The 23,309-nt window shown below is 46.1% G+C and overlaps 1 protein-coding gene across 6 annotated transcripts in view; it reads right to left on the bottom strand.

Annotated features, from left to right (window-relative positions):
• Positions 1-16,625: 16,625 nt before the first annotated feature.
• NACC2 (NACC family member 2) overlaps positions 16,626-23,309 on the bottom strand; it is a 62,070-nt gene continuing 55,386 nt past the window's right edge. For all 6 annotated transcript variants that reach the window (XM_035113185.2, XM_035113183.2, XM_035113186.2 and 3 more), the window contains exon 6: positions 16,626-22,749. In XM_035113185.2, coding sequence (XP_034969076.1) covers positions 22,238-22,749 — 512 coding nt within the window. In that variant the 3' untranslated portion in view covers positions 16,626-22,237. The remainder of the gene's footprint in view (positions 22,750-23,309) is intronic.

Raw genomic sequence — 23,309 nt, 5'->3', positions numbered from 1 at the left:
CAGCAGCCGCTGCCGCGGAACTTCTAGACGCTCTTCCATAGAGATAGGAACGTGGTAGAGTGGATCATTGCCTGGTTGACAGGGGCAACCTCAGGGGCCGTTTCCAACCCGCCCACCCCGGTAGCTTCGCCCCGAGTGGACTCCCGCGGAACTCCATGGGGAAAGAGCAAACTTTCCGGCTCTTGGCTCCTTTCAGGCGCAGTTTTCAAACATGAGATAACAGCTCTCATATTATGCAGATGACCAAAAAATAGCTTTAGCATATGTAATGAGACAGGAATCCAATATCTCTATTCAGTTACTAAACTGAAAACTATGGAGAGACCTGGTCTGAATAGAGATATTGGATTCTTGTCTCATTACATATGCTAAAGCTATTTTTTGGTCATCTGCATGCTATCCCTTGCTTTTTCCTGTAGGACTAATTGCAGTCGTTAACAGTCACCAACAGGTTTATCATACCCATTGAGTCAATCACCTATAACCTACCTATAGCCATTCATGTACACATGTATGAACAATTACATATATGTGTGTGTGTGTGTGTGTAAAACCTTAAAATTTACAACACACCCTTCTGAGTAACACCCCTCCCCACCCTCTGACTATACATAAGGGTCTGGTGACTTCTGTTTCAGTGTATCTGAAGAAGTGTGCATGCACACGAAAGCTTACCCAGAACAAACTTGTTGTTGTTGTTTAGTCGTTTAGTCGTGTCCGACTCTTCGTGACCCCATGGACCATAGCACGCCAGGCACTCCTGTCTTGCACTGCCTCTCGCAGTTTGGTCAAACTCATGTTCGTAGCTTCGAGAACACTGTCCAACCATCTTGTCCTCTGACGTCCCCTTCTCCTAGTGCCCTCAATCTTTCCCAACATCAAGGTCTTTTCCAAGGATTCTTCTCTTCTCATGAGGTGGCCAAAGTATTGGAGCCTCAGCTTCACGATCTGTCCTTCCAGGGAGCACTCAGGGCTGATTTCCTTAAGAATGGATAGGTTTGAACAAACTTAGTTGGTCTCTAAGGTGCTACTGGACGATTTTTTAATTTTACATGGTGGGACTCAGAGGTTGAAAAGTTGCTTGCAGCTTAAAGTGGAGGGAAGAGACCTACAACCTCGCAGTGTAGGCCAAGGTTTCTGTTCCCACATTGCAGGTGTGGGATCGGACGGTGAAAACAGCTTACACAGCATTGCAGTGTAGTTCAGAGAGAAAGAAGGGGGCTGTACCTAGACAAACCCATACAGTTCCCTGAGAAAGGCTTTGCTGGTTTTACATTACAGCAGATAATTCAAGTCTTAGTAGTTTGTTAAGGGTTTCCGCTGCCTGCAATAGCATCCCTGCATCAGAGACATCTGAGAAAGTGGCATGGAATGGGTGCTGTCTCCCCCACTTTTACTATTACATTATATTCAGTGGTATTTTTCTAGAAAAAGAGGTGCCAGAAGTCACTATGTATGCTTCCCTTGTTTTCTTATAATGGCAATAGCATCCAACTGAGAGGTGGCAGAACTGAGTTCCAGGGAGTTCTGGTTGAAAAAAAGCCCCGATTATATTATGTATTTTATGTTTTATATGTAAAATGCCCAGTGGTCTCTTGATTTTATTATTAGTAGTAGCAGCAGTAGTAATAAATTGTACAGGGTAGAGATGGGGGCATAGCTGTCAAGTTCTCCCTTTTTTAAAGGGAAATTCCCTTATGCTGAATATGCTTCCTCGCGAGAAAAGGGAAAACTTGACAGCTATGGGTGGGAGCTGGGTGAAGTTGGTTTTGCAACCACATCCCCTAAAGCTCAAGGTATTTTTCTGCCTCTGGTGTGTGTGTGTGTGTATGACACAGAACACCAGCCACTCCCCAAAATACAGAATTCCCATTTTCTGCTCCAGAGTTTTGCATGTGCCCTGCACATATCTACCCAGCTTCATTCCAGAGTAAGCCCAGTGAGGTTGACTCCCAGGCAGTGTTCGAAATTAGCCAGGCTCCAGTCGCATTTTGCACCTGTATTTTGACCACTTGCGACCAAGTGAAGATGCCTGGGTGCCAGGATGACTCTCAATATCTCCACCATCAGGGATCATTGGACCTGGATTATTTTCACACACTAATATCCCATCCTGTAGAATTCTTTCAGTTATATTTCATCTGTGTAATTGGAATGATTTTCTGGAACCAAATTGCTTTTTCTTTGCTGCCTGAGCAGAAGCAGTCACCATTAAGAAAAAGAGGTTGGAATAGGCCAATATATAAAGGAACTGTCCCTGAATGAAGTGAATTTTCATCTTTAAGTTCTCAAAGCTTTTAACCTAGCTCAAGGTTGTCATTGAAACTAGCCAGATGTTTAACTGAGAATCAATCAAAGTCAGTCCACCATTTGAAAAATAAGACTTTAGTCTGAGCCATCTTGCCCAAAAATGGCAACTAGACATTCCGTTTTGGTGACTACAACCTTGGTTTAAGCAGTCATTTGACACCTAGCTGTGAGTTTCTAATACTGCTCCCTGGTGTGTCCAAGGTTGGGTCCCACTTGTGTCATAGTCTCAATTCTTGCCCAGAAACAGAAAACATTTCAAAGACGTTTTTTCACAATAGGTTTTGACAATTTGATTTAAAAGGCACAGCAAGGCAAAGGCAAATCCATCCTTTGTGATGGATTAGTGATGCTCTAGAAATGACAAAGCCCCACAAGAGGGCAGAGGAGGGCTGGAAGCACCTGGCAGAGAAGATTGAATCATCTCCACCACATAGAATCACAGAACTTTATAGTGTTGGAAGGGACCCCAAGGGTCATGTAGTCCAACTCCTTGCAATGAGGGGGTCTTGGGGGTAGCAGCTGCTTAGAACATCTGCTGTGATTGATGGATTCCCATTAGCAACGATACTTAACTAAAAAGTGCAACACACACGTATTTTATTGCATTTTACCTATTTACTTCAAATTTAAAAAAATGAATTTCATTCAAACTTTACTTCCCTTGCAATGCAAGGTACAGGGTGGGCACAAACAAAGAGACACACAACTCCAAGGCAGAAAGAAAATAAGAAGCCAGGTGAATACACTTTGGACTCCCCTGACATCAATTCTGACTACCAGCCCCTGACCAGGACCTCCCCTCTTCCCCAGCCAAATAAAACTCCTTTCCCAGACTGATGAAAGCAAAGGGAAATTAGCAGCCGTGGGAGAAACCCAGACACTTCTACTTTGATTCCTGGCACCCTGCTTTGGAGGTCTGAATTGAAATCTTTGTTTCCAGATTGAGAAGCGCCAGCTCAAGGCAGCACCTGGGGCCTGACTCCCAAGGGGGCCTCATCTTGGGATTCTTACGGCCTCCCCTTTCCCCACAGGAAGTTTCCGGGCAGCAGGAGGGGGTAACAAATTATGCTGCAGATGGTTTGAAAAGGGGCTCCAGTTCTACCACTTTCCTTCATTGGAAACTGTTGGATGGGTCATGCATGTGGTGTTGCTGTTTTCACCTGAGCTGCAATGTGGCTGCTAAACAGTGTTGTGTGACCTCAACATTGCAACACTTCTTTCCCCATACTGTTTCTAGGGTGAGGGTTTTTTTCCTCAATTCTTGCCCAGAAACAGTCTAGCCACCCTTGCACTGAGCTCTGAATGATCTTGAGGATTGTGATAATTGACTCTTTTTTGTCCTTTCCAAAGATTCATTATATCCTATTGCTATGCCGCTTATTCCCTGATGGTTTCCTTAATAGGGTGGCTAGCGTCACTTGATTTCCAGTCTTTTACAGACCTGCTCACTTTGCTTAACTGTGTGCCCTAACTGGGTAAAGTTGGGTTTAAATGCTTACAGTCTATGTATGCAAAATACCTGAAGAAAGCATTACTGTCCTAGTACAGAAGTTGTATAAACAGATGGTTTGCCTCTGGAAGGAACATAGAATAATAGAATCACAGACCTGTAGGGCTAGAAGAGATCCTGATGGCTATTTAGTCCAGTGTTCCCCAATCTTTTTCTGACCGTGGGCCCCTTCTGACCTGGTTTCCTTCCTGTGGCTTGGCTAAAGGGGGCAGGGGGGAGCGGCTGCCCCCCCAATAAATAAAAAATCAATACAAATCTGAGGTTCTGCCCCCCCCTAACAAAAACCTGTCCCCCTAACAAAAATCCTGGCTACGCCCATGCCTCCTTCCATCGTACTGGTGGAATGTTAGCTATTTAAATGTTTTGTTTGTAAATAGAACATGTTATATTTATATTTTTTATAATTTATACAAAATACAATTACATAAAATGATAGAAACAAAATGAAACATTGTTGAAGGAGAAAAACGTAGAATCATCTTTCTAGTGCAACCCCTTGCAATGTAGGAAACTCTGCTATAGTATCCATGACAGATGGCCATCCAAGCTCTGCTTAGAAACCACCAAGGAAGTTGAGTCCAGAACCTCCTGAGGGAGATCCATCTTCCATGTATTAAAATAGTAAACAACACTTACAGTAAATGACCCTAGTAATTTGACACAGTGGAAACTACAGATACAGTCCAAAAGGCACACAGGCAGTTCTTTATATATGTGAGAATTTTAAAAAGAAAGTGGTCCTCACTGACCTGGTCACCCAGAGAAGCCCTGACTGCCTAGATAAAACACTGTAGCCCCACACACCCTTACCTGGGAGTAAGGCCTATTGAACTCAGTCCGGCTTTCTTTTGAGTAGACTTATTTACTAGATGTAAGTCAGAAGCACCAGACAACCCCACTCAGCTAGGCACTGGGGTGGATTTCACCGGGTGCCTTGCAGAGCCAGGCCATAGCTGCCAAGTTTTCCCTTTTCTCGCGAGGAAGCCTATTCAGCATAAGGGAAAATCCCTTTTAAAAAGGGATAACTTGGCAGCTATGTGCCAGGCCGATGGGCCCTGCATCCCATGGCAACATCTGAAGGCCCTGATCCACTAGGTGCTGGGGTGGATTGCACCCTGCACCTTGCAGAGTCAGGCCCAAGCTGTCACCAGGTCCAGCACTGGAGGCACCAACAAGCAGCTCCGGCTTGCCCAGCCCTATCAATTGCTATCAAAAGCACAACTTCAGGCAATACCAATGAGACGGAAACATGGAAGGTGCCTAAAGAAGCCAGGGTGGCTATCTAAAGAACTTTTAACTGAGTTAAGATTTAAAAGGGATATGTGCAAAAAATGGAAAAGGGGGGAAATCACCAGAGAGGAATTCAAACATATAGCCAGCACGTATAGAGACAAAGTCAGAAAAGCTAAAGCACAGAATGAACTCAGGCTCGCCAGAGAGGTTAAAAGCAACAAAAAGAGCTTTTATGGGTATGTCCGTAGCAAAAGGAAGAACAAGGAAACAGTGGGGTCACTTAGAGGAGAAGATGGTGAAATGCGAACAGGGGACATAGAAAGGGCAGAACTCCTCAATGCCTTCTTTGCCTCAGTCTTCTCCAAAAAAGAAAACAATGCCCGACCTGAAGAATATGGAGCAGATGATTCAGCAGGGGAAACACAGCCCAGAATAAGTAAGGAGGTAGTACAAGAATACTTGGCTAGTTTAGATGTATTCAAGTCTCCAGGGCCAGATGAACTACATCCAAGAGTATTAAAAGAACTGGCAGAGGTGATTTCAGAACCACTGGCAATAATCTTTGAAAATTCCTGGAGAACAGGCAAAGTTCCAGCAGACTGGAGGAGGGCAAATGTTGTCCCTATTTTCAAAAAGAGGAAAAGAGAGGACCCAAACAATTACCGCCCAGTCAGCCTGACATCAATACCAGGAAAGATTCTAGAGCAGATCATTAAGCAAATGGTCTGTCAGCATGGGTTTCTGAAAAATAATTCATGTCAGACTAATCTGATCTCATTTTTTGACAGAATTACAAGCCTGGTAAGGGAACGCTGTGGATGTAGGCTATCTTGATTTCAGCAAGGCCTTTGACATGGTGCCCCATGATATTCTTGTAAAGAAGCTGGTAAAATGCGGGCTAGACAATGCTACCATTCAGTGGATTTGTAACTGGCTGACTGACCGAACCCAAAGGGTGCTCATCAATGGTTCCTCCTCATCCTGGAGAGTACTGACTAGTGGGGTGCCACAGGGTTCTGTCTTGGGCCCAGTCTTATTCAACATCTTTATCAATGACTTGGATGATGGGCTTGAGGGCATCCTGAGCAAGTTTGCAAATGACAACAAATTGGCAGGGGTGGCTAATACCCCAGAGGACAGGATCACTCTTCAAAATGACCTTAACAGATTAGACAACTGGGCCAAACCAAACAAGATGAATTTTAACAAGGAGAAATGTAAAGTACTTGTTGTTGTTTAGTCGTGTCTGACTCTTTGTGACCCTCCTAGATCCTTTTCACATGTACTGCTCTCAAGCCAGGTGTCTCCCATCCTGTATTTGTGCCTTTCATTTTTTTGCCCAAGTGTAAAGTACTACACTTGGGCAAAAAAATGAAAGGCACAAATACAGGATGGGAGACACCTGGCTTGAGAGCAGTACATGTGAAAAGAATCTAGGAGTCTTGGTAGACCACAAACTTGACATGAGTCAGCAGTGTGATGCAGCAGCTCAAAAAGCCAATGCAAATCTGGGCTGCATCCATAGGAGTATAGCATCTAGATCAAGGGAAGTAATAGTACCACTGTATTCTGCTCTGGTCAGACCTCACCTGGAGTACTGTGTCCAGTTCTGGGCACCACAGTTCAAGAAGGATACTGACAAGCTGGAACGTGTCCAGAAGAGGGCAACCAAAATGGTCAAAGGCCTGGAAACGATGCCTTATGAAGAACGGCTTAGGGAGCTGGGTATGTTTAGCCTGGAGAAGAGAAGGTTAAGGGGTGATATGATAGCCATGTTCAAATATATAAAAGGATGTCATATAGAGGAGGATGAAAGATTGTTTTCTGCTGCTCCAGAGAAGCGGACACGGAGCAATGGGTTCAAACTACAAGAAACAAGATTCCACCTAAACATTAGGAAGAACTTCCTGACAGTAAGAGCTGTTCGGCAGTGGAATTTGATACCAAGGAGTGTGGTGGAGTCTCCTTCTTTGGAGGTCTTTAAGCAGAGGCTTGACAGGCATATGTCAAGAATGCTTTGATGGCGTTTCCTGCTTGGCAGGGGGTTGGACTGGATGGCCCTTGTGGTCTCTTCCAACTCTATGATTCTATGATTGCTGCCTCACCACCGCACTCACCTGACCTGGGGACTCTGGTTCGCAGGCTCTACTGGTCAAAATGGGAGGCTCAGCCAGAAACAAACCAGGACTGCTCCAAGAAAACCATGTGGCAAAAAGGAGCATTAGGACCTGGTTGGCCACCCCCTTACCCACTTGTGATTAGCCAAGCAGATAGCCAGTCAATCAGGATTGTTTTAAAAAATGATTTCCCTTTACTTCTCACTTCCCTCTGTGGCCCCCTAGCCTCATGCTGTGCCCCACCCCCCATATTCGCGATTTTCACCTATAGCCCCCTTGGAATATCCTGGGGGCTCCAAGTATGGTCCCAAGTTGGGAAACACTGATTTAGTCTAACCCCCTGCAATGCAGGAATCGTGGCTAAAGCATCCTTGACAGGTAGCCACCCAATCTCTGATTAAAAACTTCCAGTGAACGAGAGACCACCACCTTCCTAGAGAGTCTGTTTCCACTGGGATAACTTAGTTTGTAGAGCAGGCATCCCCAAACTGCGGCCCTCCAGATGTTTTGGCCTACAACTCCCATGATCCCTAGCTAACAGGACCAGTGGTCAGGGATGATGGGGATTGTAGTCCAAAACATCTGGAGGGCCGAAGTTTGGGGATGCCTGTTGTAGAGCATGAGACTCTTAGAATCTGAGGGTGATGGGTTTGAGCCCCACATCGGGCAAAAGATCCTTGCATTGCAGGGTGTTGTACTAGACGACCCTCGTGGTTCCCACCCCTGAACAGAATTCCATACCCAGTCTGCATTTGTAAGAATCATTCATTTAGTATGGAAGCACCTGTACTTTGGAACTCCCTGTCTCTTAATTTCAAACAGGTGCCTTCACAGTATTCCTTTTGGTGACTGCTAAAAGCATTCCTATTTTGATAAGCCTGTCCAAATGCTTAGAAAGCTGATGTGAATTTTAATCTGCTTTTCTATTTTAACTTTTGTATATTTTAAAGTATTGTTGTATTTTTTCCTGGATTTTAATGTTTTATCTTTTTGGTAACTGCTTTTTGTTTTGTTTAAAGCAATCAAGTGGCATAAAATTAAATAAATAGATAAATGCTGTGGGCTCAGTCCCTCTGAGCTGGACTGGGAAGGGACCTGCAACAAAAAGGGTGCAGTGTATCCTCATCCCCTGAGAAGCGCTCAGCTCTTGCACAGCACCCCAGGCTCTTATGGCCTTCCCCCATGTTGCTAGCACATTGTGTAAGGATCTCAAACAGGAATTTCAGCCCATCCTCAATGCCTCCTTTTTTCCATTGCATGTCTTGCGGCTCACTTCGGCATGTGGATACTTTCCTCTTCAACCTGGTGCTCTATTCCTCTTGGCCTTCAACCACCTGAGCTGGCTATTAGAGGGGAATGTATTTTGCACTGCCTCTTCTCCCTCTTTATGGAACAGAATCTCAGAGTCCCTGCATGGATGGACTAACTCTCAAAGTATTTTAAAACAGCTTAATAGACTGTGCTGATCCTGCCCAGATCCCATTTTCAGCAACCGAACCCCACAAAGGACAGATCTTGCTTTCCCCAATGCCACGAGGAGGCAGGGAGCTTTCTGAGGTGGCTTGCATTTCACTTAAGAACCTAGAAAGAGACTGTGCATTATGGCATGTTTTATTGGGGGGGGGGCTCTTCCCCATTTTGCTGTAGCACAAAGCCATAAAGATGAAGGCCGACAGAACCCGTCTGAACTGGCATCGCAGGCTCGTAAATGAGTCTCATATTTATAGCGCTACGGCAGAGAGGAAATGACTATTGAGCAACTGATTTAGCCATTCAAATTCTTTGTAGTGCTTTAGATTAATAAAATGAATTTAATAACGAATCAAGATGCTTTATATGACATGGGAATCACAGCTCCTGTACTTCCATTGCTGAAAAATGGGAAGTGGGAAGAGAAAGAGGTGATATAAGCTATGGTCAAAATGACAAAAAAAAAAAAAAGCCCTACCAGTTCCAGTTATATATAGTGCTCTATGGGCTTTCTTTCTTTTTTTTAACCCAATAAACATAATTAAGTCTTCTGCCCATTTGAGATGATTTGGTGGGAACCTATGTAATTTTTTGGTTAAAAACCACCTCATCCTTAGCAGCTTAAACAAGCAATTAAATGCAAAATAAATTCTACTGTCAGTGCACTTAAAATCAGATCAAGGATCATTTGCTACTACCAATGAATCAGTTATTCATTTCCAGCCTGCAAACAGTCTACTCCGTTCCTCTCCTCTCCACCACTATATTTCTAAATGCTGCAGCAAACAGTTAACCCTTGCATAGCAGCAAGTAGCTTAAAATGTTCTCAGTGCAGTTAGGAGTCATAGAATCAGAACTACATGGGTATAGTGTTGAAAGTGATTCAAAGAGCCATCTAGTCCAACCCCCTGCAATGCAGGAATCACAGCTAAATCAGCCGGACTGCTGGGGTTCCTCTAGCTGAGCATGTGCCCTTGCTACTCTGTGACTGTGGCTTCTAGTCTGAGAAGCTAGCCTGGTCTTATGGTGTAAAAGGTAAAGGTACCCCTGACTGTAAGGTCCAGCCGTGGATGCGCTCATCTCACTCTATAGGCCGAGGGAGCCGGCGTTTGTCCACAGACAGCTTCCGGGTCATGTGGCCAGCATGACTAAGCCGCTTCTGGCGAACCAGAGCAGTGCACGGAAATGCCGTTTACCTTCCCGCCAGAGCAGTACCTATTTATCTACTTGCACTTGGACATGCTTTCGAACTGCTAGGTTGGCAGAAGCTGGGACCGAGCAACGGGAGCTCACCCCGTCGCGGGGATTCGAACCGCTGACCTTCTGATTGGCGAGCCCTAGGCTCTGTGGTTTAACCCACAGCGACACCCGCGTCCCTGGTCTTATGGTGTAGGTGTCCCTAAAAACAAAGGGAGAAAGGAAGGGAGAACTGAGTGAGGTGCAATGGGTGATTCTTGCAGAGAAGACCTTTTCATTGGTGAACCCCTCCCTCCAGTTATGGAAAGTTCTTCCCCAGGGAGAAACCTGAGAACTCCAAGGAAGAAATATGCCTAACAATTGCTACAGTTTGATACAATTTCCTTCATAAGTCATCTGCCTATGCTTAATTTATTCATGGGCATCATTTTAATGCAGCATCATACATATTCATGCCATTATTGATGGCTGTGCTAGAAAATGCTTGCACCATTTCAGAGAATTGTAAGGCCAGCTCCCAAGAAATAGTATTCTGGGCCTTCCCGGGGCTTTACTGACACTACAGACAATATTATTATTAACAATATTATTAACCCATCACATGAGCAGAGATGCTAGCTAAAGCCACAGTGGCTTAGCATTAGCATGCATTTGCTGCAAGCTCAGGGATGAAATAGGATGCTTCATGAAGTTGACAGGGAGATCTGTTTTGGAGTCAGTCCCTCTAGGTCTCACATGTAGCCACAACTTGATTTGTATTCTCAACTGCTGCAAATGGGTCTAACCGTGGCTTGTTCAACATACAGCCACCACCCGCCAAGGAGGGTGCCCAGGCAGCAGCAGAAGCAGCAAAGAATACATGAAATGACATGGCACTGGTAGCATTTCCCTCTTTTTACATGGTGAAATGAATGCTGTTGGGATAGAGCACACAGCTTCTATTAAATCAGAAAAACTCTCCAACACAGGGCACACTTTCTTCCAGACATCACAGCTGAGCACAATTTATGAAGCTACTTTGCCTCCACAGGATAGGCCCTGCCTGCCACTTCACTATGAAACACAGTCATCAGTCTAAAATCTCTTATACCTTTTATGTAAAGATGAAAATCTCTTATACAGTACCTTATATGTAGAGGAAAAGGTGCTGGTACTTACCATTTTGTTACAGTAAGTGCCAGACTTTTAACCAATGCTTTTCTTCTAGGAAAAAAGGTCCTGGTACTGCATACCCTTGAGTACCCCCAGAAAAAAGCACTGTCTATTCCTACAAAGGTCTTCCATCTGAGTTTACCGGTACAGTGTAACATAAAAGATGTCTCTTGCTTCCCTGTCAACTACCACACATAGAAAGGTGGCCAATACAGGGTCAGTCCATTGACCCGTCTTGCCCACCTGCATGGACTGGCAGTTCTCCAGGGCTTCAGGCAGGATTTCAGCCCTACCTGGAGGAGATGCTACCTTCCGCAGACCACACTCTATTACTAACCAAAGCAGAGATACTTCCTGTCACCCTCCGCAGGGCCTTCCTTAAGCCCCCACATTCACAGGGGCGAACAAGGCAAAGGAGGGAAACTCAGCAACAGCAGGAGCATGGCTGGTGCTCTGATGACCCCCCATGGAAGCTGGGAAGCTGCTTCACAGAGCAGCGCAGTCATCAGCAGTCGCCAGGCAGGGGCATGTTTTGCAGTGCAAAAGGCAGGCGGCCTCAACTCTTCCAGGCTGCCCAAAGGGCCGGTCATCCATTCACCCGTTTGTTTGGCTGCGTGGGGGTGAGAGGGGCGGTGAATGGGGTGGGGCAGGCAGAAGCCGGGCCAGCCCCAACGAATCCGCCCAGCCTACTTCGCAGGGGCTGTTGTGGGGATTATAACTACGGGGAGGAGGGCAGCGAGTCCACGTGCAGCGCCCTGAACTCCCTCAAGGGGCTGAAGCACCATCGCCGTCGGGGCCTCCCCGCCTCCAGGCATTACAGTATCGGGATCCTCCCGCCTCACACTCTCAGGAGAGGGAGGGAGGGACGGGCGTCGGCGGCACCACGACTAAGCTGACTCTCGTCCGCTCTGTCTTCTTGCCTTCCTTCCTTAGAACCAGCGGCTAGGAAAGGGCCGCGCGGGCCGATGGCATCATCGCAGGGCGCCAATCCGCCGCGGCCTCCGAGGCGGAAGTGCGAGCCGAGAAGCGGTTACCTAGCAACGGAGAGGAAAGTCCGAGGCCTGCTGGGCCTTTGGAGTACATTTATGACATGCGTTACACTGGCTTTCATATTGCTTTAAAGTTTAAACCAATCGTGGTTCTTCTCCCCCCCCCCCCGATAAAGAAAGGAATACTTAGGAACTTTGATTTGTTTAAGATGCTGAGGATGGTTAGGAGGTTCTACAGCTACAATTCACGGTTCCTTGCGAAAAGGGATTGATTGCTTAAACCACTCTGCAATTTTCAGCTCTGGGAGGGAGGAATTGGGGGCGATATCATAACTCCCGAACTACAGTCCCCAGGAATCTTTGTTTGGGAGGGAGCCATGGCTCTTTAAAGTGGTCTCATAACGCTTTCAGTGTATAGTGTGAATGTGGCCTTGATTTGTTTTTTCCTGCCTGGTAAGGAAAAGTTGGAAGAGTGGAAGGCAGGATGGGGTCTCTGGGCCTCCAGTGGTTGTGGGAGACTGACCACTCCCCTCGCCCCTTCCCCCTAGCCACACTAGCCAGTGCTCATGGCGGCTACAAAGGTCAGCCACATCTGGAGGCTCGCAGGTGCTCCTCACTCTTGTCATAAAGTCCACCTCCCTTTTTTTCAGGGGGCCCCAACTGAGTCCATCAACAACAATTCCCACACTGGGCAAATTCATTAACTGTAGTAAAAGAAGGAATTTTCTTTAGGATTGGGAAGTCAACCATTTGGTTATGCTGTTCACTGTTGCACTGTGTTTTTATTTCAATTCCCTGCATAAATTTTACCCAACACCTTCAGCCCTTCATTAGTACGGTTCATTAGTACCACCTCTAGAGAGCTGCTTCCCAAACGACGACTTTTTTTATTACTTCCTGCATTCTACCAAATATGTCAGCAAACTTTAAATACCTCTCCTTCTCTCCCCTAGGATCTAGTTTATGGACTTTTCCATGAAGAAGAGGACCAGAAGTGAAGCAGAAGCCCTGCCTCTATTCCAGAACAGTTTTTACAATTAACAGAATATATGTATAGCCCAAGCTTACAGCACACAACTGATTCTGATTAAACATTAAGGAAGAACTTTCTGATGGTAAGAGCTCTTTGACAATGGAAAGGATTTCCTAGGAAGGGGGTAGACTCCCCTTCATTGGCAGTTTCTAAACAGAGGTTGGATGGCCATTTGTCAGGGGTGCTTTAGCTGTGATTCCTGCATTGCAGGGGGTTGCATTAGGCCAGGCATCCCCAAACTTGGCCCTCCTGATGTTTTGGGGCTACAACTCCCATCACCCCTAGCTAACAGGACCAGTGGTCAGGGATGATGGGAATTGTAGTCCCAAAACATCTGGAGGACTGAGTTTTGTGGTGCCTGCATTGGGTGATCCTTGAGGTCCCTTCCAACTCCACAGCTATGATTCTGTGAAAATGATGTGGGGAAGCATTAAGTCGTCACACTTGAGTGCCACCATTCTGTACACTGCTGTTGCAATTGCTGCAGATGAGATGGCAGGGTGAGAAGATGTGACCCCCAGTGTTAGGAAACCAAGAGGTTGAGTTTCCCTGTGACCCAGGGCTGGGGAATATCTATGGCAGCTCTACAAATGTTGATAGGCTCTTAGCTCCCCTCAGACCCTGCAGCCAGTATGCCGTTGGCAAGGGGTAATTTCTATCTGGAAATTTAACACTCTGTAAAAAGTATTATGTCAGATTTTCAGGAATATGATTTAAGGGACCCACACATTTTATATTTCACAGTTCTCCCAGGCAAATCCAGCAGTAAAGGAAATAAGATAAAGCTCCATGGCTTTGAGGAAGAGCTGCACTAGGCAGTGTTTCTAAGGTAGGAGCACTTATTTATTTAAGATAGTTCTCTCCGCTTCAACAGCAGCGAAAGGTACATCGAAAAATGCAGGTGAGTTAATTAAATAATAATAATAATAATAATAATAACCAAGATTGAGATTTCCCAGTCTACACATTTGGCATTAAACAGGATGAGTAACCAGCTCTATGATTCTACCAAACCAGCAGTTGTAGCTGCAATTGTTCAGCACCAATTGGGGGACAGTTCCACAGTCCCAAAAGAAAAAAAACGCAACCAAATATTAACACAGTTGGTTTTTTTAAAAAAATGCAAAAGTTGCCAATTGGGGTGTGGCGGCCAAAACAGCACCCACTTTCTCACGCTTGTTCTCATGCAGTTTTTCCAGCTTTGCATTTGCTCTGGTGCTGCCTCCTTCTGGAAAGGCTCCTCCACTCTAGGAACTGTGTCATGAAGCAGCAAATAATTCATTCCCATTTCTTATTCCTGCAACCGACCACCATCCATCCCCTACTGACAATACTGCAAGCCAAAGGCCTCATTTGGGAAATGGTATTGATAAGTAATCAGTGTGAAGTATGGGAGCATCTGGGCTTTGGCTTGCCTAAAACACTGATGCCTGCAAGAAAAGGGAAAGTCTGATTATAACAACTCATTTAGAATAAATCAGTTTGGAAATGGCTTCTATAACACAGTAGGAAGTTTTATGATTCTACATTACAATGGTTTAGGGGGCCCCTCCTATCCATAGGAAAGAAATTAAATGGCTGTGGTTTGGGAGCAATTGCTTTATATATATTTTAGATAACTAGCGGAAAATGCAACTTTGCAGCATTTTAATGGTCAATTTGCCTAGGTAAACAGGCAGTAAACTGACAGTTACTGCAGCTATCATGCTTGATGGTGAACACTGGCCTCAGAAACGGGCTGCAAAAGAAAAGCTCAAACCAGCCATGGATTCTTTAGGTGGCACTTTTACGTGGCTATAGTCTCTTGCACTAACACCTGTGATGAAAACATCCTTTCTTACTATGTTTTGATACAAAAGGGTACCTTAGCTCCAATTTAGGTCCTTAGTTGATGTAAGAGCTAACTGCTGCCCCCCCCCCCATACAGCTCATCTTTGCCCTGCTCTGTGATAATCATAGCTGGCATACATCAAATTGATAAGACTCCATATCAGTGATATCATCAGGACTGGATGCATGGGGCAGAACTCCAGGATTCAGAATATGAGCCACACACACACACACACCCCATCCCCAAATGCAGCAGGGATAGCATGCCATGTTTTGAAATAAGTATAGCAACACACACTGGGCTCCAGAGACCAAAGTTCTCAAATGGCCTGCACTAATATCCAGGGGCTCTCTCTAAGTTTCAGAAGGGGGCCTGGTCCAGGCCTTACTTGGAGAATCCAGGAACCGAATGCAGGGCCTTTTGCAAACAAAACAGATGCTCTACCTCTAAGCTTTTCCGGGGGTTGAGAACTGGCTGGCTGGCAGAGTTGTCACTCTTTGACTTATTACTTTACCATTTTTAAGTGGCAATGACAGAGACTAAACTCTGGGCCTTTTATAGGAAAAGCAGCTGCTCAAGTTAGGTCTGTCAGGGCCCCTTACTTGGCCCACAAAACCATGTTCCCCTGCCAGTAGTGCCCACCTGTCCTACCCCTAACATGTGTGGGCCAAGGGAAGATGTGGATTCCTGTCAAAAGTGGGGTTTGCTGGCATAAGCACTCAACTTTTCTTCAAGAAGCTTGATTTCAAGCCAGTTCCCCAGGTTGGAGATGGGACTGGCACACAGCACAGCCACCATCTGCCTGTGCCATGTGCCCCTTACCTGGCCTGCCCCACCTCCCACACCATACCGCCCCCTACCCTGAACCACTGTGATTGGGACCTCTCCTGCTCTCTCCAGCTCCTCTTTTCTGAGGCACATCCCATAAAAAGTTCAGATTTAGAAACATACAAGTTAAAAAGAGTTAATAACAATTTAAAACATTTTTGACAAATGGGGCAATAACAGAACCGAAACCAGCTAAATAATACCCCAACCTAAAGGTCTGTTCAGCCACCTCAGCTTTCAAAGCTGCAGTCAGTCAGCCCGGCCCTCCTAGGCAAGGTGGAAAAGACCTGCAAGGCAGGGAGCAGGTCCCCCAAGACTCACAACAGAGATGGTGTCTGAAAAGCTCAGCAGTCTCAGCTACACCAACACAACTGCTCTGTAGAATGGATCCCCCTTTATCCGAGCAAAATACTATTTCTTCATCCACTTGCCTTGCACTTTCACCGGTCTTAAAAGCAAAGAGCTCCAAAACAGGAATGTCATGGCCACCCCCAGAAGTGGTGAGGAATAACCCTTTTTTGAAGATTTAATTGTGCCCCAATTCTTACATATGAACACAACTCATTTCTCTGTCAATAAACAGCACATAACACAATTCAGAGGGCTTATACTCACAGGCACCGTACTGCAGTAAAATGTAGGGGACAGCGCCAGATTTATAGGAAACAAGGATCATTCTACGCCCCACCCTACCTCAGCCCCTTCTTACCCCCATTGCACTCCAGAAATTGTGGATAAGAGAGCAGGGCAGCAGAAACAAGAGGCAGATGGTTTTATTTACTTTATTATTTTGTAAATGTGAATTTTACAAAGCATTTCATCATTAATGATCACATTTTTCCATGGATTTTTCATTATATGAAAAGCGCTACAACCATACTTTGAACTCTTGGAAGGGGGCTTGTGAAGAAGAGACATATTGAAGCCCCTCCCCCACGTTACCCCCCCACCCCCGCCCAGCCACCTGACACTGTTCTGAATCTATAGTGTTAGCCATGGCTGTAACAGTCTCAAGCTGAGGGATGGCACATAAATAACAAAGAGAATAAACGAAACTTTGCGTGGCTGAAACAACTCCAAAGCACTTCAAAATCTCCCCTATTAGCGCTGGGATTTTAAACTTTTCATTTATTTTTAACAGTCATGAGTTACAGTACTACTGGGTACTCTTGATAAAGACTCCAAGAGCAACCCTTTTGCTCTCTCTTAAGACTTTTCTCTCAGGCAGCTGAAAAGGATCTGCACTCAATCTGAATCAAGTGCAATCCAAAGGTTCAAGTTAAAACATATTTATACATTTTCTTGCTTAGCCTATGACTTTATCATTTTTGAGTCTTAAAAATAGTATTGCAAGGTTGGGCTCCCTCCCCTCCACCTCAGACGTAAAAGTGCAAAAAGGACATTTGGAAGAAACAGAAGATTGTAAGTTCTTCAGCAAGGACAACACATGGGATCCCTCTTTCCCTCCTCTCATGCCAGCTTTGGCAGAGGCGCAGATTGCCTTGCTCCAAGGTGGGCACCCAGTGAATTGACCACAACCCTCTATGGGCAGCCACAGCAACATTGTAACAGTGACACTGAAAGTGCTTTGCACCCCTGGCCCTTTAAGACTGGTTAGGGATCCCTTAATGGCCACAGGAGAGAAGGTCAAAATGCACAGCACATATCACAGGCTGCATCATTTGGACAGCTGTGGAAACTCTGCGGCTCAGGGAAGCCAACATCACATCTTCTCAGGCAAAGATGATTACATGTAAAGCAGCCCGTCTCCCCATGGCACCTTTTCCATGGAGAGAGCCATGCCCAAATGTCTGTGCCCTTTTTAGAATTCCCCCTTCTCCTGCCCTGTTGGAGGAGGGTGGCACCAATTTGCTTTTCCTCTTTGCATTTAATGCTGCAAGGAAGAAGATGCAGGAAAGAGAAGTCACCAAGAGGTCCCAATTCCTCAGTGATGAGAAGTACCAGGAAAGGTTGCCACACCAGGTGAGAAAACTGTCACAACCTTTTATCCACCCTGGCAAATCAGCATCCTACAAAAAAAGCTAAACTTTCTGGCCAGGATGCTTTCCAGCCCTTAATTAAAATGAGAAAGAAGAATTTCTTCAATTAAGCAAAACAAATTTCCAAACTGGATTCCCAGGACAGGTAAGAAAAATGGGGAACAGCCAAACATCTCTGGCAACTTGAGGGTTGAATTAGTGGCCATTTCAGTTGGAGCAAGAAGAGAATAACTGTCAGGGAAGTCTCAAAGCAGACAAAAGGACAGGACTTATGGCTTAACATGGTCTCACCTTTGCAATGAGATCAGATTTCTGGAATCTTTTTTTTTTCCAAGTCTTGTTTTTGGCTCCAAATTTTGGTTTAGAGTAAAAATAAACCCTGGAATTGCACAATTCTGAGCAAGGGTTAGGTAAAGAAACCTTGGAGAAGCCAGGCTAATCTACAAAGCAACTGCAATCTGGGGGTGTTTCCATTGCAGAAAAGGAGGGGGTGGGAATGTTGGTTCGATTCCTATACTATGATGTGGCAACCATTAAGTTCACTCGGTTTTCTCTCTCTTTAAAAAGGTGCTTGATATAACTTTTAATATATATTTATATATATATATAATATACACATGTAATATTGCTAACAGTCAAGCATTAAGAATAGAGGTGCAGACATACCATAAATACTTCTGCTTCCTTTTTTTTTAAAGATCTAGAGGGATGCCGTTTCCATTTCACATTATGCATCATCACAGTCAGAAAGCAACTCCCAGACACTCTCGTGACATTTCTAGCATTATTGTAAACAAAGAGGGGGAAATCGGGGCAGGGGGCATTCCTTCTGATCTGGCATTTCCCCCCCTCTCTGTCCCCTCCGCATGGAAAACAAGTGATCCAAAAAGGGCTAAGGCACTCAGGAAATCCCGATCATTCTGGGCTTCATTCTCACTTTACATTCTTTTATTTTGCGACATTCTTCCTTCCCACCAGGGAGGAGACAATCACGATCCACAGATACATCTTGGAAATCTGCCCTTAAGCCTCCACATGCGGATCTAGTTTAGTGCAAATGCTCATCCTCATCAAGAAGACAAGGAAGGCCCCCCTCCCCAAAAACAAACCATTCACATTTTTTCAAGTTTACCTAAAGCGCTCTCTCTCTCTCTCTTTTACTAGAAAGTAAAAATAAACAAAGAAACCCCAAATAAAAATGTACATGAAATTGTGCTCGGTATAAAAATATATCTTAACTGTGCAATGCGACACTCTCTTCGGATTCTTTTCTAAGCCATTCAAGTATTTCCTTTATGTTCTGGTCATTTCATCATGGGGCCAGGGGCGGGTGGAAGAGCTCCTGGATGCACTTTGTACCACCATTATTTTGGGTAGGGTATCCAATTGGAAAAGGAAATGACCCAAGATAAGAAAGGCAGTAATCCTTTCAGTTTGATGCCATCATTTTTCATGGACCCAATCCCCTTTACCATTGACTCAGGGGAAGATACAGAAGGGGGGCACTGCCTAGAGAGCTGCCCCTACTCACTGGACCTTCTAGGGCAGAGCATTACTCGACTGCTCACTCTGATAACAAAGTTCTCATTCACCCGCAAATGCAGAATTAGGCCCTTGAAGGCGTAGAGTCAACTGCCAGGGCTTCATGCCAGATCCCAGATGAAGCCTTGCATTGCCTTCCCTTCCCTATGGCACACAGGGCAAGGGTACCAAGGACCTGTGGGAGTACCAGGCCAACTACTAGTTGCTTGAAACTGCATGAGGGGAGAGGACTGCTCCTGTACTCAGGCAGTGCTTGTGAGTTTCTTGTAAAAGGCATCTGGTTGAGCACTGTGAGGTTAGGATGGACTATATAGGCCACTGGCCTGATTGAGCAGCAGCTATAGAGGCATCCCAGACCAGAAAAAGCCTGAAGACAGTTGGCTCAGCCTCCTGGTGCTTCTCCTTCCCCTCCTCAAGGCCTCATCCATCCACTTCATCAGTGCTCAGCTGGTTTTAATCCTTTTGTGGGGTGGCACTGGTACAGATCAGGGACCACAGTTTTTTATTCAGGGACCAAAATGAAGTTTCAAATATTGGCCAAAGGCAAGGACTCCCTCCAAAGCCTCCATGGTCACATGGCAAAGGGAGGAACCACCAGGAATAGAGCAAACCCTGCAACACCTCATGCCATTGGCTCCAGCACAGAGCCGCACCTGGAGCTCAGAAAGTACCCATTGCAGAGCTCTCAGAAGCTCCCACTCTCCTGAGCTTTCTGCACCTGAAAAGCCCCCCAAACTCAGTCTGTCTCCCCTCCCCCCTCAAGAGCCTGCTCTTTGTGGTCCCTTCCCAGAAACCCACAGAGGGATCCTGCCTAGAAAAGCAGAGACAAACCCTTACAACAAGGAGGGGTTTGGGCTAACAAAAGAGGAGAGATCCCTAAGAAGCACACCCTTCATGGTGAAGCATCTCCTCTCACATACCAGGTGGGGGCCTTCCAGTAACTCTTGTGTTTCGATCAAGGTGACTGAATCTTGGGATAAACCATTCTAGAACAGCTAAGGGAAGGGCAGCCAAGGACCCATTTTGGAGTTGGAAAAGGGGCAGATCCCAGAGCAAAAGCACCTTTCCATTATAGAACTGTGGAGAGGAAAGGTACCTCCAAGGGTAATCTAGGCAACCCCCTGCAATGGCCATCCAACCAGAGACTAGAGAAGGGGCCTCTTTGCCCTTCCATTTATGAAATAGCCCAGTCGGGCCACAGTAGCTTCCCCCTACTCTCTCCTCTGCCACGCCTGTCCGACATATATTAGGGGGAGGTGCGGGGAGGTGCTGAGTGCAGCAAAAATGAGACTGCTCTCCCCCTGCCACACATACCCAAAAAGCAAGCTAGGCTGCCTGCCTGATTCCCCAGCCCAGATCCCACCCCAACTTACTCTGTCTCTTGCACACATGCTGGTTCTCCTTTGGCCAAAGTTTGCTCTGCACCCAACACCTTTCAGATGTGAAAGTTGAGCTGCACCTCTCTAAGAAGCACCCTACCAGACAAAGCAGCTCAAGCCATCAGAACTGAAAAACTTGTTCTGCCTATATTACGTGAGCTTTCTCAAAAAAAGAAGAGTGGTATCAAATAGGAAAACACAGATCCTAAAAAGGAACAACGGAGTTTGGGGTGGGGTGGGGTAGGGTTGGACAGCCAGCATAGACAATCATTCTGGCCAACTGTGCCATAAAGCTCTCAAGTCAGTGTCCCCCTTCTCACCTCTCCCTCTGATCTCTTTTCTCTTCCCTGTCTGCTCCTTCAGAAATGCCTTCAGAAATGCCATGAACAGCAATTGCAGCCGCACTCTGCTCCAGTAGAGCCTTACCATATTCCACCTCCATCAATGCACCACTCAATGCTAACAATAACTCCCCTTCCCGGTCTCATGAGATGCATCAGGTTAGAGTGAGGCCTGAGTATTAGCCCCTTGGGAGGCACCTCTGCCCACCCCAAGCACTTTTTGCCTTTCGCTGTCTCTGCCAGCAAAATTTCAGTATTAAACAAAATGCAGCAGCTCAAAGATGCCCCTGTATCTAAGAGCAGGCCAAATAGTATCATGGGAGTCATTCTGGAATGTTTTGTGTAGCCACACACCCACACAAACATGATACTTCTCAGGATGAAATCTATGACACCCACAAATGGTGTCATGTACCCAACCTGATGCAAATCATTTCAGAAGCAGAAGGGTGTTGCTGTGCCAGAAGGAGCCCTGCGCTCACCTTCCAAAACAGAACAAAGAAACTCTGGGGGAAGCCCTTGCCTGAGGGGGACACAAAGGAAAGGGTGGTATCCTGGAACCACGACCAGGCAGGGGGCCACCATCAAGGGAAGAAAAGGGGCAATTAAGGCTTTCCATCTGGCAAATATCCTGAGCACTGGCCACCGGTGGAGTTTCCAGGCAAAAATGTCCCTTCGTCCCAACAGTGCCTGCACAGGATATATTCTTAGTGGATTGTGCCTGAAAAAAATCCTCCCTGTCCATAAGTCAAACAAAAGGTCCAAGCAATGGAACTGTGCAGCAACCAAACCAAAACCTCACCCTACAGAAGCCAACCCCAGCAAGGCCTCCTCCTCGTCATCCATCAGCTCCTTGCCCCCTCCCCTCATACTTCCCCACTCTGCACATGCCCCACCCCAAGGAGGAGGAAGAGGAAGAGGAGGGCTAAGGATGGTGGTGGAGGAGGAGGAGGATGAATGGGGGAGAGGAATATCGCTTAGCTCTTTTGAAATAAAATCCTACTGCCTTCTAGACAAACCTCGGGATTTTTGATTTTAAAGGAACCTGGGGTTTGTTTCATTTCCAATTTCCGTAAGTAGTTTGCCTTAGGCCTAGAGTTGCTTACAGTATAACGAATGTGATATTTCCTTCATCCATCTTAAAACACAAGCAGAATAAAAATCACATTTTTCTCAGGCAACAGTAGCAGTTCAGTAGGTAAATGGTTTGATCACATTTCTCTTTTTTCTGTATTAATAATGCATGCAAGCAGCTTTAGTATTAGAGATCCCTCGTTGGTCAAGCCCAGCATGATCCTGACTCTTTCACAAAGTCCCTCCTCCTCCTCCGTAGGGGCCTTCCGGTCGTCTTGCCGGAGTCTCCGGCCGGCTAGTGGACCCAGGTGGGCCCTGTTCGAAAGGCGGTGTGGTGCTGTGGCTCTCCAAAGCCATTGCTTCCGGGCCAGCAGACTCCTGGATGACAGAACTGGCCCCTTCCCCCTGCTCATTCGGCTCAAACAGCTGGCTGGATCTGTTGCTCTGATCCACAGTGACCGTGTTAGTTCTCAGTGCCACAATGGTTCCAGAATCCCCCCTCCGCTCCGCATAGATCCGCTGTTCAAACATCTGAGCAGCGGAAGGCTGGAATTCAGGGTCCAGGGAGATACTGCTGGTAGTGGAGCCCATGACAGAGCGATACATCTCCATACCCTCCGGCAACATGGATTTGATCTTTGGCAGCCACCGCTTCCGCACCCGGCGGGCATTAGTGCACATGTCGGCTGCAATGACGTTCATCTCACTCTCCTTGAAACTTGGGGCAAAATTCTGGCAATACACTGCAAAGACAAGGGAGTGTTTTAGCTGCAACAGAGGCAGAGTTTTAACATTTTTTTCCCGGCATCAGGAACAATGGCCATAAAATTACAGATAGCATAAAGGCGCCTTTACAAGATTTGTAACATCCAGCACAGATAAGGAAACAGTGCCGGAAGGTCCCATAGAAGTAGACTGTGAATTATTCACTATTTTAAGAAAGGAAGATTGAATGCTTCCAGATTTGCATTCAACAGCTTGAATCGCACCTCACCCAGCTGGTAAGAAACTGGCAAGCAAGCACAGAGAAGACCAAACCCAGCCTTTGCAGATGACAAACAACTTGTACTTATTGAGATACTGTCTGGCATTGCTCAGTTCAAGGCCTCCCTCTCCTCATCCCCCTCTCAGAGCAGATTCTCCCAGTCATGCAGCTGCCGGAGTCACCAACCCTAACCATACCCTGCTTTTTAGGCCTTGATTTCCCAAGTCCAGACCTTGAGAGAGCTTCCGAGGCCTTCAAGAGCTGCACAGAAGGACATAATCCCGTAGTGGTAGAAGTTTCATTTGGCAGAATTTCCCC

Source organism: Zootoca vivipara, chromosome Z (assembly GCF_963506605.1).
Source record: "Zootoca vivipara chromosome Z, rZooViv1.1, whole genome shotgun sequence".
Lineage (NCBI taxonomy): Eukaryota > Metazoa > Chordata > Lepidosauria > Squamata > Lacertidae > Zootoca > Zootoca vivipara.
The sequence above is the reverse complement of the archived record's forward strand: the minus strand, read 5'-3'. Positions and strand labels throughout refer to the sequence as shown.